Source organism: Balaenoptera borealis (genome assembly GCF_965194805.1).
Source record: "Balaenoptera borealis genome assembly, chromosome: 17".
In the NCBI taxonomy this organism is placed as follows: Eukaryota; Metazoa; Chordata; class Mammalia; order Artiodactyla; family Balaenopteridae; genus Balaenoptera; species Balaenoptera borealis.
Genome location: NC_138876.1, coordinates 79119961 through 79133944, shown reverse-complemented (window position 1 = coordinate 79133944; position 13984 = coordinate 79119961). Strand labels below are relative to the sequence as shown.

General features: G+C 38.5%; 1 protein-coding gene across 7 annotated transcripts in view; it reads right to left on the bottom strand.

Moving 5' to 3' along the window:
* Positions 1–9132: 9132 nt before the first annotated feature.
* Positions 9133–13984, bottom strand: part of TMEM68 (transmembrane protein 68) — a 34060-nt gene continuing 29208 nt past the window's right edge. For all 7 annotated transcript variants that reach the window (XR_014236506.1, XM_082364111.1, XM_082364109.1 and 4 more), the window contains one exon: positions 9133–10511. Coding sequence is in view for 6 of the 7 variants with exons in the window: in XM_082364111.1 (XP_082220237.1) it covers positions 10407–10511 (105 nt within the window). In the remaining variant the exon portion in view is untranslated. The remainder of the gene's footprint in view (positions 10512–13984) is intronic.

The window sequence follows — 13984 nt, the reverse complement described above, 5'->3', positions numbered from 1 at the left end:
GCTCTGGGAAACAGTATAGCAGCTTCTCAAAAAGTTGAGCCCGAAGTGGGTCCCATACCAACCCCTGAACAGATTTCTGGCAAAGGGGAGGGGCTTCCCTAGGCTGATCGGCAACCTTTAGGTGCCTTGTGGGGAAGGTGGTCACCCAAACCAAAGTGTGGCTCTTTAGCAAGGAAGAAACGGAATGCTGCTTCAGGATGGACAGTGGACCTCCGGCGTCAAAGCCAGTGCAACGTAGAATGCTGGATGATCCATTCAAACAGATGTTGCAGGGGGTCCAGGGTCACAGTGGGGTAGCGTGGGGAGATTGTTGATTCCATCAGGAGGTTAGTAGGTGGCAGCAGCAGAGGCACATGAATGATGCTGAAGCAGAAGGTTATGAAAAGATGCTTTTGTTTTTGTTTATGTTTGGTTAAAATGGCCAAATAGTGGCCTCCAGGTGGTAACAGGCACGACAATGCAAAGTGCATAAAGAATTTGGCACCCACCTTTTTCATAAAAACTAACATCGCCCATGTTAGTAAGAAAGAAAGATGAGAGAATGAATACATGCTCAAATGTGACCCGAGTGGAGGAGGGAAAGGAAGGTTCTTTCAGGAGAAAATGGATGGAATGTGTCTTTTATGTAGTATTATCTTTTAAAAAAAAAAATCTCTCTGGGCTTCACAACCTCCCTTTCCAGCCTATTATAGTACCTCATCACCTTGAGGCTCAAGAAATTCATCAATACCGCACTTGCCTAAATTTAAGGCCAATTATTCTTTTTCGGTCTTTAACGCACACAAAATACACTATTCTTTTCCAAAAGTTATCCCACACAGATTTCACAAAATCCATTTAATTGTATCCTGGAACACTTAAAAGAAACCTCTTTGTAGCATTTCATGATGGTAGTACCAATCGATGAAAATGAACGATTCCTAGATTCGATTTGCAGGAAACTAAACGCAATACATTTTACAGAGAGGATTTGTTTGTTGTCTACATTCTAGGGTTAGTGTAGTCCTGAACATTGATCTTTAGGGGAATCAAGTTCTTCTGATTAATCAACAGAGCAAACTATTTTTGAACTGATTCTAATTTTCTAGCTAGTAGAACTTGTTGCTTGGGATTTAAATACAATGGTGAGTTTTTACAAATCAATTAAATTGCTTTTTTATATGAAGTCAGTCACATTACTTCTTTTATCCCAAGAAAATATTTTAGTCTTCTCATACACTTTGTTCATTTATTCAGTAACTGTTTATAATATGGTAAGTATTTTTCAAGGAACCAAGGGCACAACTGTCAGTGCTATGACTCTTAATTTGCTGATTCTTAAGATTAACAATATATGACCTGTATCCAGCGTCTATGCCAGCACCATGCCAAGTAAGTTACATCCGGTTTTTGCTTGAAGAGGTGATGTGAGTTGCCCAAGCTCTTCCTACTAAGATGTGGAAGAAGCGACATTCAAACCCAGTTTGGCTGTCTCTGGAGCCCAAGCTCTTAATCACAGTGCTACCATGCTTCTGGCAGATAATGTTTATTGCATCTCAAGTGTGACAAATGAAAAAGAAAGGAAATCTAAGGCACTCAAGCCTGCAGGGGGACAGAGAAGACCATCAGGGATGGGACTTGTTAGCCGAACAAGAGTTAGCCAAAGAAAGCTGGAGGAGTTGAGGGGATTGTGCAGCTAGGCAGAGGAAAAGTAGGGGCGAGGTGCAGAGAAACTAAAAACTAACAAACCTGTATGACTAAAAGCAAGTGACTGGAGGAGGAAGAAAGGGCGAGTAGTAAGAATGCAGGCTTGCTTGTAACCCTTGTTAGTAACACGGGACTCTATCTAAATGCAGACCAGAAACACAGAATTGTCATCTCAATTAACTTAATGCTTAGTCCCCTGGGGAGATGGACATCCTGAGTGAAGAATTGGATGTAACAAAGTATTTTCAATCTAGTTTTCACCTCCTCTCATATTACAAATTCCCTTGAAAAATGGTGTTTTATATTTTTATCATCTACTGTCTATCTCAGCTAACGCTGACAGAAAATAAATATCATAGTTTATGATTCTGTTGGTGTCTTCACAACAGTCCCAGTCAATTTGAAATAGAAAAGCATAACTGCACGAAATGTCATTGCTTTCACAGGACACACCTCAGTAAGAGCACCTATCACAGTGCCTGTTCTTATTTAAATTCATTTGATTAAATATTTAAATTACAAAAGCAATACATCTTCTGTCAAAAGCAAAAAAAATATTAAAATATGTACTTGAAGAAAGGTAATGCAGCATACACAATGTTCACAACTTACTTTGAATCCTTCTGTCTCTAGGCTAATATAAATAAGTATATAATTTTTTTTTAAAGATTTGATGAAAGTTCATAATAATGCAATTGACAAGGAAATTTAGTTATTTCTGAGATATACATTCTAAAGTAATAACTAGAATTATGACTTATAACATTATACCAGAACATATAAGATTTTTAGAAATTTCATGTAATGTCTGAAACATTTATATTAACATATTTCCATACAAATAATAATATAATAATAATATAATTTTAAAAAATAAACAAACAAAAAAAACTGGACTTGATTTTCCCCCTTATTGGGTAGAACCCAGGCCAGAGTTCCACCAGATCATGTGCCTTGGTTTATCACTCTTGCCTGGAGCAAGAAAAATCTCTCATTTCTGGGGATTCCCTTCCTCAAAGTTTCCAAATTGTGGGCCCTCCTCCCTAAGTCTGAGTATTTGCCAGGAGAAGTGGACCAAGGCTGCAAGTCCACAGTCACCCAACATCGTTCTCACTCATGATTTCTTCAAGGTGGCCATGGCCTCCTGTATCCCAGTGTCCCCTCTTCCTTTTCAGGAACCTCAGTTTGTAGCTGGGCACGCACCACCAGCCTCCTGCAGTTAGACGTAGTCGTGTAAGTGTTGGCCATTGAAGTGCAAGCTAAACCAATGTGTGAAAAAGCCCAGGAAATGTCTTCTATGGGGGAGACCGAGCAGGACCCTGGGGGGCTCCTGGGCACAAAAGCCTTTCCGTGTCCCCCGTTTCCTGATTACAGGAAATAGGCTTCATTCAGCCTCCACGACCTTCCCTGAGTTCCCATGGGCAGGTTCAAACAGTTGCTAATCAGGGAAGGGAGGGGGTGCGGAGACAAGGGAGGGGCCGTCAGGAAACAAGAGCGCAGCCTGGGGGCAGGGTCCCGGCCCCCCAGTACCTTTGAGCTGTTCTGCAGATCCTGAAACCTCCACCGGGTGGGAGAAGTTAGCCGTGTGCTGCCCGCAAGCACGGAGACCCAGACCAGCGGGAGCCAGGTTGGTGATGCCGACGCCCACTTACCTCACCACCAACCAATCAGAAGAACGCCCACGAGCTGACCACGCCCTCTTTGAACCGTGACTATAAAACTCCTCACTACCCCCTCCAGGCAAGACACACAGTTTTGAGGGCATCAGCCTACTGTGGCCCCCTTTGCCTGGCAAAGCGATAAAGCTATTCTTTTCTACTTCACCCAAAACTCTGTCTCCGCGATTTAAATCAGTGTCGGGGGACAGAGGCCAGATTCAGCTTTAAGAGAAAGAGGTAGAGCCGTCCTCTGCCCACCCTCCTTCCTGTAGCCTGGACTGACCTTGAGCCACCTCAGGGACCATGACCCGCCTCACGGAGCAGCAGGAGATCATAACTGAAGGGTCCAAAGCATGGATTTCTTTTTTTTTTTTTTTTTGGCCGCACTGCGCGGCTTGTGGGATCTTAGTTCCCCGACCAGGGATTGAACCCGGGACCCTCGGCAGTCAAAGCACAGAGTCCTAACCACTGGACTGCCAGGGAATTCCCGTGGATTTCTTTTAAGTTAAAGAGAAAGTTCTAATGTTTTGAAGCCACTATTATTTGGGGTTTTCTGTCACATGCAGACAAACCAGTCCTAACTCATACACTGAGCTTTCAAATTCTGTGGTGATTGATTGCTTGTTTACTGATTGTATAAGTTTTACCATGCCCTACACTCTGTGCTTTATATATGATGCTACTAGAGGCTATAAAGTGCTAATAAAGTCTTTATAGAATGATTTCCATTAATGTACTCAGCAAATCTGTGAGACAGGAGCTTTTATTACCCTTGCTTTTCATAGAGGTGAACTGTGGCTTGAGGGGTAATTCTGCCCAAGATCACATAGCTGTGAGGAGGTAGAGCCAGGAAACTATCTGAGAACCTTGAAATCCAAAGCTCTTACACACAACCCCACGTCACCATGCCACTACCCTCCAATGTTCGTGAGAAAGGCAACTAGCATGTAACAAATTATATGTTATATAACCCACCTCAATCAGTACCACAACAGCACAAGCAACAAAAGAAAAAATAGATGTTAGATCTCATTAAAATTGAAAACTTTTGTGCATCAAAGGACACTATCAAGAGAGTAAAAAGACAACCTACAGAATGGGAGCAATATTTGCAAATCATATATCTGATAAGGGGTTAATATTCAGAACATATAAAGAGATCAGACTTGTGGTTGCCAAGGGGGAGGGAGAGGGAGAGGGATGGACTGGGAATTTGGGGTTGGTAGATGCAAACTATTGCATTTAGGACAGATAAACAACAAGGTGCTGCTCTATAGCACAGGAAACTATATCCAGTCTCCTGGGAAAAACCATCATGGAAAAGAATATTAAAAAAAAGAATGTAGGGACTTGCCTAGTGGCGCAGTGGTTAGGACTCCAGGCTCCCAATGCAGGGGGCCCGGGTTTGATCCCTGGTCAGGGAACTAGATCCCACGTGCATGCCGCAGCTAAGGGTTCGCATGCCACACGCAACTAAGGAGCCCATCTGCCGCAACTGAGACCCGGCGTGACCAAATAAATAAAATAAATTTTAAAAAAAGAATGTCTGTATGTGTAAAACTGAGTGCCTTTGCTGTACAGCAGAGATTGGCACAGCATTGTAAATCAACTCTACTTCAGTAAAAAAAAAAACAAAACTCAACAACAACAAAAACCTAATTCAAAAATGGGCAAAGAATTTGAATAGACATTTCTCCAGTGAAGATATACAAATGTTCAACCAGCGCATGAAAAGATGTTCAACATCACTAGTCATTAGGGAAATGCAAATCAAAACCACAATGAGACACCATTTCACACACAGTGGGATAGCTGTTCTCAAAAAAAAAATAAAAATAACAACTGTTGGTGAGGATATGGAGAAATTGGAACCCTGGTGCCCTGCTCCTGGGGCTGTAAAATGGTACGGTCTGGAGGAAATCAGTTTGGTGATTCCTCAAAAAGTTAAACATAGAATGACCATATGATCCAGCAATTCCACTCCTAGGTGTATAACCAAAAGAAATGAAAGCAGGGACTCAAACAGATACTTGTACACCAATGTTCATAGCAACATTATTCACAACAGCCAAGGAACAGAAACATTTAGAATATAGAGACAAAACGTGATACATACCTACAACCGAGTATTTTTCAGCTGTAAAAAGGAATGAAATTCTGACACATTCTACAATGTGAATGAACCTTGAAAACATTATTGTGGTATAATAAATAAACAGATATATTTGGTCTTTGTTCCCAGCTCCTGGCATTGAGCCCCTAAAGCTCTCAGAATGTCCTGTTAGGAATACCTTTTGTATGTTAATGAGATGACTCCTGGTCGGGGGTGGGGGGGGGGGCCGGGGGTGGCTAAATAGCTTCAGGGTGGGAGCTGGTTACCAGAAGAACTAACTGTGTGATTAGAGGGTTAGAACTTTCAGCCCCAGCCTCAACGTCCAAGGAGCAGAGACGGGTTAGAGATGTAGTTCAACCACCACTGGTGATCACTGTGAGGTTTGGGAAGGCTTCTGGGTTGGTGAACACTTGGACATGCTGGGAAGGTAGTGCACCCAGAGGGGGCGTGGAAGCTCTGCGCCCCGCCCCCTGTAGCTTGCCCTCTTCCATTTGGCTTTTCCTGGGTTGAATCTTTGATAATAAAATTTTTAGTACAGCAGTTTCCTGAGGTCTGAGTTGTTCTATGGAATTATGCCACCTGAGGGGATGTCATGGTAACCTCCAAATCTGTAGTAGGCCAGGTGGAAGTGGGAGTGGCCTGGGGGCCCCATTTGCAGCTGGCATCTGAAGTAGGGGCAGTCTTGTGGGACTGAGCCCTTACCCTATAGGGTCTGTGTTGACTCCAGTAGTTAGTGTCAGACTTGAATGGAATTGGAGGACACCCAGAGGATGTCAGAGAACTGGCGTTGGAACTATGTCATTTGGTGTCAGGAAAGAGCTCAGATATTTATGTTAAGTGAAATAAGCCAGACACAAAAAGACAGATATTGTGATTCCATTTATATAATGTACTTAGAGTGGGCAAATTCATAGAAACGGAAAGTAGAATAGAGTTTACCAGGAAATGAGGGAGAAGTGAATGGACAGTTATTGTTTAATGGGTACAGAGTTTCTGTTTGGGATGGTGAAGAAGTTCTGGAAATGGATAGTGGTGATGGTTCCACCATATTGTGAATGTACTTAATGCCAGTGAATTGTACACTTAGAAAGGGTTAAAATTGTAAATCTTGGTATGTATATCTGCCCAATAAAAAAGTAACAAAAATATATTTTAAAAATAGTAATCATATACATAAATACAAAAACACACGCAACTTACCCCTGTAAATGTCTATTATTTCAATGGTTCATAAAATGTCATAAACTTCAGAGGGTCTCATATTTAAATCACTTAAGAGTATATGCATTATCCTTTAAACAAAATATGAACCTCAGATGATAGATAAGTGTTTGGTGTGTGTGGGGTGGGTAGAAATTGGGAAGTTTCTTCTTACAGTAGGATGCCAACTCATAAACGTAGAATAATAGAATAATAATAAGAGGGTTTCACATGTTGAAACCCTCAGAGTAAGAATTTATCCCAGCAATACTCAGTTCAAAGATGCTAAAACTAGTGGGTGAAAGTTTGATGAGGAACAGATATTTACATATTCTCTCCATAAACTTATTCATTATGAAGGAAATAATAACCTTACAGGGAAGAAACCTGGTGGCGCCACTTTAACCAAGTGATCAAGTTACTACGATTACTAATGACACAAACCAACATTCTATGCCTCCTGATATGACCCACTGGAAAGAGCACAGCATCATTTACGTAGCATTTCTGGAATAATGCATGACCTGAATCAAATCATGATGGAACGTCAGGGAAAAACAGATTGAAGAGGTGGCTACAGAACAGATAGTCTGTCTTCTCCAAAAATGTCAGTATCATTAAAGACAAAGTAGGGCTGGGGAATCATTCCAGATTAAAGGTGACTAAAGACATAGGAAAACTAAATGCAGTGTGTGGTCCTGCTGTGAACCGTGCATCAGGAGGAGAAATTGATGCAAAGGATATTATTGAGACAACTGGTGAAATTTGAATCCGGTCATTAGATCAGATAATACTATTATCTCAATGATAAATTTCCTGATTTTGATCATTGCTCTGTGGTGCCGTAAATGGACGGCCACATAGGAAGGGGCATGGTATCTGCATTTACCATCAGACGATGTAGGAGAAAACTTTATAGATATATATGTGGGGAGGGAGGAAAGAGAGGACAGAGAGAAAGAGAGAGAGAGAGAGAGGGAGGGAGAGAGTGTGTGAAGACAATAAAACAAACGTGCCATAACAGTTGGGGAATCTGGGTTGAAAGTATATGAAGTACTGTGCACCATAATTGCAACTTTTTGGTAGATTTGAAATTGTTTCAAAATGAAAGTTTTTTTGAGAGAGTATGAAAGATTTCCCATAAAAGTGGGCCAAGTTCATGCTTCTGGAGGGACTCCCTGGCTTTCATCAGGTTCTGACTTGAGGACACATGTTTCAAAAAGGGTGAAAAACACCCCCTCCTTGAAAACCACAATTTGAAAAGATATGCACTTCCCAGTGTTCACTGCAGCACCATTTACAATAAGAAATGGAAGCGACCTAAGTGTCCATCAGCAGATGAATGGATAAAGAAGGTGTGGTACATATACACAATGGAATATTACTCAGCCATAAAAAAAGGATGAAATAATGCCATTTGTGCAACATGGATGGACCTAGAGGTTATCATACTAAGTGAAGTAAGTCAGACAGAGAAAGACAAATATCATACAATACCACTTATATGTGGAATCTAAAAGACTGATACAAATGAATTTATTTACAAAACAGAAACAGACTCACAGACATAGAAAACAAATGTATGGTTACCAAAGGGGAAAGGTTGGGGGGAGGGATAAATTAGGAGGTTGGGATTAAAATATACACACTACAATATGTAAAATAGATAATCAACAAGGACCTACTGTAGAGCACAGGGAACTCTACTCAGTACTCTGTAGTGACCTGTATGGGAAAAGCATCTAAAAGAGAGTGGCTATATGTATATGTATAACTGATTCACTTTGCTGTACACCTGAAACTAACACAACATTGTAAATCAACTATACTCCAATATAAAACAAAAAAATTTTTAAATGTAAGACAAAATGGTAAACTAAAAACAAAACAAAAGAAAAACAAAAAAACCCCCGACACTTCCTCCTTTCTATTATTATTTGTCTCTATATTTAGTCACATTCCCTCATTCTTCTAAATGGCATTTAAATTCAAATAGCAAAGATAGAGATCTTGCATCAAACAAGATAGAAAGCCTTCCTGTTAATCTGAGTATCAAAGAAGAAAAAAAGGTTTTAAGTAAAGCAGTAAAACTTAAATACTGTAAAAAATAATGGCTTTTGCTACATTAGCAATGAATGTTGTTCTTTCTACAGTTTTTAAAACCCAATAGTTGCCAAAAAATATTATTCTCGTTCATATTATGATCATTTATTTCTTCATTCCGGAAATATTTATCAATTCTAAACAAAAACTGCTCACTGCTAGAGAGGGAAAAAAAGCTGCAAAATATCATTAGTTGACTCTTTTCATTGAAATTGGAATTGAAATATATTTATTACATTGGAAAGTCAGGTTTATTCATTGTAGCTGAGATTGATGAATATGATTGTAGGTGAAAAATACATAAATAGTAAAACAAAAAAATCAGTTTAAAATAAGAAAATGTCACATATGTAATCTCACAAGAATATGAACTTCAGCTCAGCTTTACTTTTATTTTTATGCTGCTTAATTTTATATACATTACACGTATCATACATACATACTTGTTATACAAAAATTTATACAAAAATCCAAGTAATTCAATATCTTAAAAAGGGAGAGGGACATACTGCATTTGACTCCTGGTGCTATTGTGTTTAAATACTTTTAAATTCAGATTTCAAGGAGACAACAAATCGAAAGCCATTAAGTTTTCAGAAAGACTTATGTTCACATAAATTCATTATTCAAGTATATTTTTATTGAAACAATAAACCATCTGACTGGTTGCAAAGTCAAGCTGAATAAGCCATGATGTTGAGCAAAAGCAGAGCTTTCTCTCTGTGCTTTCATCAGCCTAGAATCAGCTTCTAACGTATGAGATGCAGGGCACAACCGTGATTTCTAACCTGACACTATTAAATGCCATATCAGAGGGCTGACAATGCACAGCACGTCCTGTACGGCTTGTCTACAGAGTCTCATTGAAAATGTAATACCAGAAAGAATAATAACAATAATTAGAAATTTTACTTTCCCTAATTTCTGTTTACTCAATTTGAAAAACAGTACCTCTTTTTCATTGTCCTTGGCAACTTGACATCATACCTGAAGGAATAATTTAAACATCCTATGGACAAAATATATATATAAACTTCTAAAAGATCTTGGTATTGTTTAATTAATTCAGTTATAATTTCGGTTCTGCAGTTATCAATCACAGCAAATATAAAGAATTTAAAACAATATTCCTCACCAAAATATTAGCATGTTTTTAAAAATTGAATTGTTGAGGCATACAAACATTATGTGATTTGCCCAAGGTCATGAAAGGAATGAGGGGCAGAGGAAAGAGCATTTTTTTTCCTAACTGAAGTGTCTGTACTAAACCCTAGGTTATGCCACCTTGCAAAACTAGCTCAGTGCAAGAGATACAGAAACTAGATGCATTATTTAGGAATGTTTGTTTAACCTCCATTGCTGTTATTAATAAACTTAACTTTAGGAATCTATGTTTATGATACATTATTAGGAACTTATAAAAAGAACCATGATCATTTTCTGAATAATTAGGCATGTAATGAGTTATTGTTTAAATCTGACACAATGGATCGCAGAAACAAAATTGACAAAACAATGTTAAACAAGTTCAGTGAAAGATGCTTATTAACATGATTTTTAAAAAAATACTAATTATAGAACCCACAAAATTTTGAAGACAGTCTTACAGACACAAACATATTAATATAAATGTATTAAAGAGTCTTCTAGTTGATCTTTTGTTTGTTATGAAAACGTTCTAGCAAAGCACTCATAACGTTTCCGGGTATTCTTTGGTGCTTATCAATCAAAGCTTGAACAGCATCCTTCGTCTATCAAGAAAACAAAAGAAAAGTCGTTATTCTTTTAGTTCTTAATGTAGATATTTAGTTAGTAAGGATTTTAATATACTATTACTTATAAGAAATCTTCCCTAACTTAGCACCCATCGCTCCTCAGAATAAATGATTTCCTTCTCAGCACACCCATAGCATATTTCTTTTTTTTTTTAATGTAATACTGTTTATTTAACTTCAAAAACCTTTCAGCATTCTAAACATACAAAAAAATAACAGAACGTTGCAAATTGTGTTTAGTACAGCAGGTTCTTGAACTTTCATTGACGCAGTGGCTCTTCCCTGTGCATAGCATATTTCTTATACTTACTCTATTACACTTGAATTACAGATACTGTCTGCATGGCAACTTTCTACACCAGGTTGTAAGCTCCTTAAAATACATCTTAGCATTTCTCCAGCATTGAGCACAGCAATGCCTTGGACATAATAAACACTAAAAAGAACTGAAGGGAAAAAAATCAGAAGAAAAATGTAGTAGGAAATTTTCTGGTAGGCAAATGGAAGTTTTCACTCCTTTTCACCCGTTAATAAACTTTTATGTATTTGTCTTTCATCACCATACACACCAATCACATCAGGCAGTGTGATAGGAAAAAGTGAGGAAAACTACGAACGAGCAGATATGCTTTAGTCCTTTACTCCAATTTCTAGATAGTTTAATAGGAATTTAAATTAAGTCATAGCAATGGAAAAGTCAATTAGGATATATCAAGAAATCTTCTAAAACTATTTGTTCCCATTAAATTCATGACAAATTTCAACAATTTTTACTTGTTTTTAATTTATTTTATTGAAGTATAGTTGATTTACAATAACAATTTTTACTTGAAATCAGTTTGTGGCTCTCGAAAAAAAATTTTATGCACACACATAGTGCAGGCAGGCGCGCCCGTACAAACTTCTTTTCAGATGCTAACCTTTTATTAAGCCTTCTTTTTACAAATCTTGGACCTTCATTTATTTTTAAATATAATTAAGAAACCCTAGCCCAAAGATGTATTTTAAAAATATGCCTCTCTAATGCACAAGTTTTCACATCTGTGAGATGAGAACGATTTCATACACTTATGATAAGGATTACATGAAACTGAAGCCACGTCTTCAGGCACTTAGCACAGTGACTGACACACAGGTTGTGTTCTGTGCCGTATATTTTTAAAATTTTATTCATTCACTCAGAAAATACTAGATGCTTTGGAAGCTATAACGTTAGTGAAACAAGTCTCTAATCTCAAGGAGCTCATAATAAGCATAATCAGGGACAAAGTAGTTAAAATGTAAGCTCATTTGTGAGCTGTATCATCTGAGATGTGAGAAGAGCACATCTGAAGTTCATCGGTGGCCGGTGACCAGGGAAGTTTGCGTGAACGGGGTACTGTTTGGTCTGGGTCTCCCCAGGCCTGTAAGATTTCAGTAACAGTGAAGAAAGGAACAGGAGGGAAAAGACCACAAGAAAACAGTTAAGCGATGGCGAGCTGGCATTTCAGGTATGTGTTCACTTGCTGGGCAGTATAAGGCTTTAAAGGTAGGTTTCAGTTAAATCATGAAGGGAGTTAAATACCAAATGAAAAAGTGGAGACTTTGTTTAGTATGAATTGATGTATCAAGGAAGAACTTTTGGGTGGAGAAATACGAGGTCTGTGCATTAAGAAAATACAGCTCTCGCGAAGATCACTAATGACCCCCTTTTGTCACTAAATCCCACGGACATTCTTTTCATCTGACGTGACCTCTTAGTCACCATTGATCCTGCTTCTGGAACCCACACTCCTGGAGGAAAAGCTAGGTTTTCAGGACGCTCCCTTTCAACCGCCTTTTGCAGATTTACACTCCCCAAATCAAGCACTGACTTATTCCTCCAAGGCTCACTAAGCTTTCCACAGCGTTAATTACCATCCATTTGCTGACGACTCCCAGATTTACATCTTTAGCCGCCCAGCCTCGGATAGGAATGTTCAATATGACTTCCCTTGAATATTTTAAAGGCACCTCAAACTCAACATGCTTAATTTAGACTGAACTAACACTCTTTCCCCCCACCCCATCCTTTGTCCTTCCCTGAGTTCACGCCCTATTTCAGCAAATGGCCACGAATCCAGCTCAGTAACCAAAACCTGGGAATCATCCTTAACAAATCCTGCTTCTCATTCATTGAGAATAAGAATCCATTGGTGGCATCTGTTAGCTCACCTCCCAGTACCACTCAAATCTACCCACTTCTCCCCATCTTCTTTCCACCTTAATAGGACATGTATATTATATATACCTGTACATATAAATAAATCTGTACTTAACGTATATGTGAATGTGTGTATGCAGAATGCAGAGAGCGAGGCAAAGAGACAGATGGAAGCAGAACAGATTTCTTTAAGACTGAGAGAACTTGAAGTATCCCAAGTGCCCTCTTCAGCATGAGTACAGTGTATTTTAATTTAGATTTAGTTAGTGTCTACAAAATGAATCTTCTCCACAATCAAATGCCTGAACAGTCTAGCTCCCATTTCTTAAATGAGGTTTCATTTCTACGTTAATTTAGATGCTAGTAATTTCGAATTTGCGATAATCCAGGGATCATCCTGCTACAGTTTATGCTTATATTGTAAACAATGAAGATTGGAAATTCATGCAATGTATTCACAAAAGGAAAATTTCAAATATTCTTTATTTCAAGTTTACTTTAGTTCAACAATGACAACTTACCATCAAAAATATGGATATGGCAACTATATATTTATGGAAATCCCCTCAAGAAATTTTACTAAACTATGCTTTCGTAGACAACTTCTGTTACTTTAAATACTGATAATAAAGTACATAAAGTAACTGGAGACGATAACTGAGGTATTTCAATGATTCTGGAAGGCCTCTTCTTTTTACTAGTTTGAATTGGTAAATATATAAATATATATTTTAACATCTAAAATATCTAACTCTACCAGTGCCATGAATATATTTCTCACTCATATGAAAAACCCTCATATGAAAAATCAAGTCCCGGGAATTTAATGGTCAGTAATACATTTTCCTTAACTGAGAAAAATAAGGGAACAGGATTCATTTAATTTTAGACCTGGACAAAACCTCTGAGATATCTATTTTAATTTCCCCGTTCTACAGTTGAGGACACTGAGACTCGGGGAGGAACATACCATTTATCCAACATGACTCTGCTGCCTGGTGGGAGAGCTAGGATTAGGACTCAGATCCCTCAATTTCCAGGCCAGTTTCTTTTCCCCTCTCTCTCCATTACCTTGTATCTTAACCATAAAAATGGACGGTATTTGTAAAAAAGTATTCCTAACTCGCTCTGACCCAATTAAATCCTAATAGTTAGGTGGGAAAAACCTTTTTAAAGAACAAAACAGAATTCAGCTCTATGCTGAAGGAGAACGCATTTGTCAGGGAGCAGCAGAGATGTGGTATAGGAACAATAAAGCGTGTGGGCA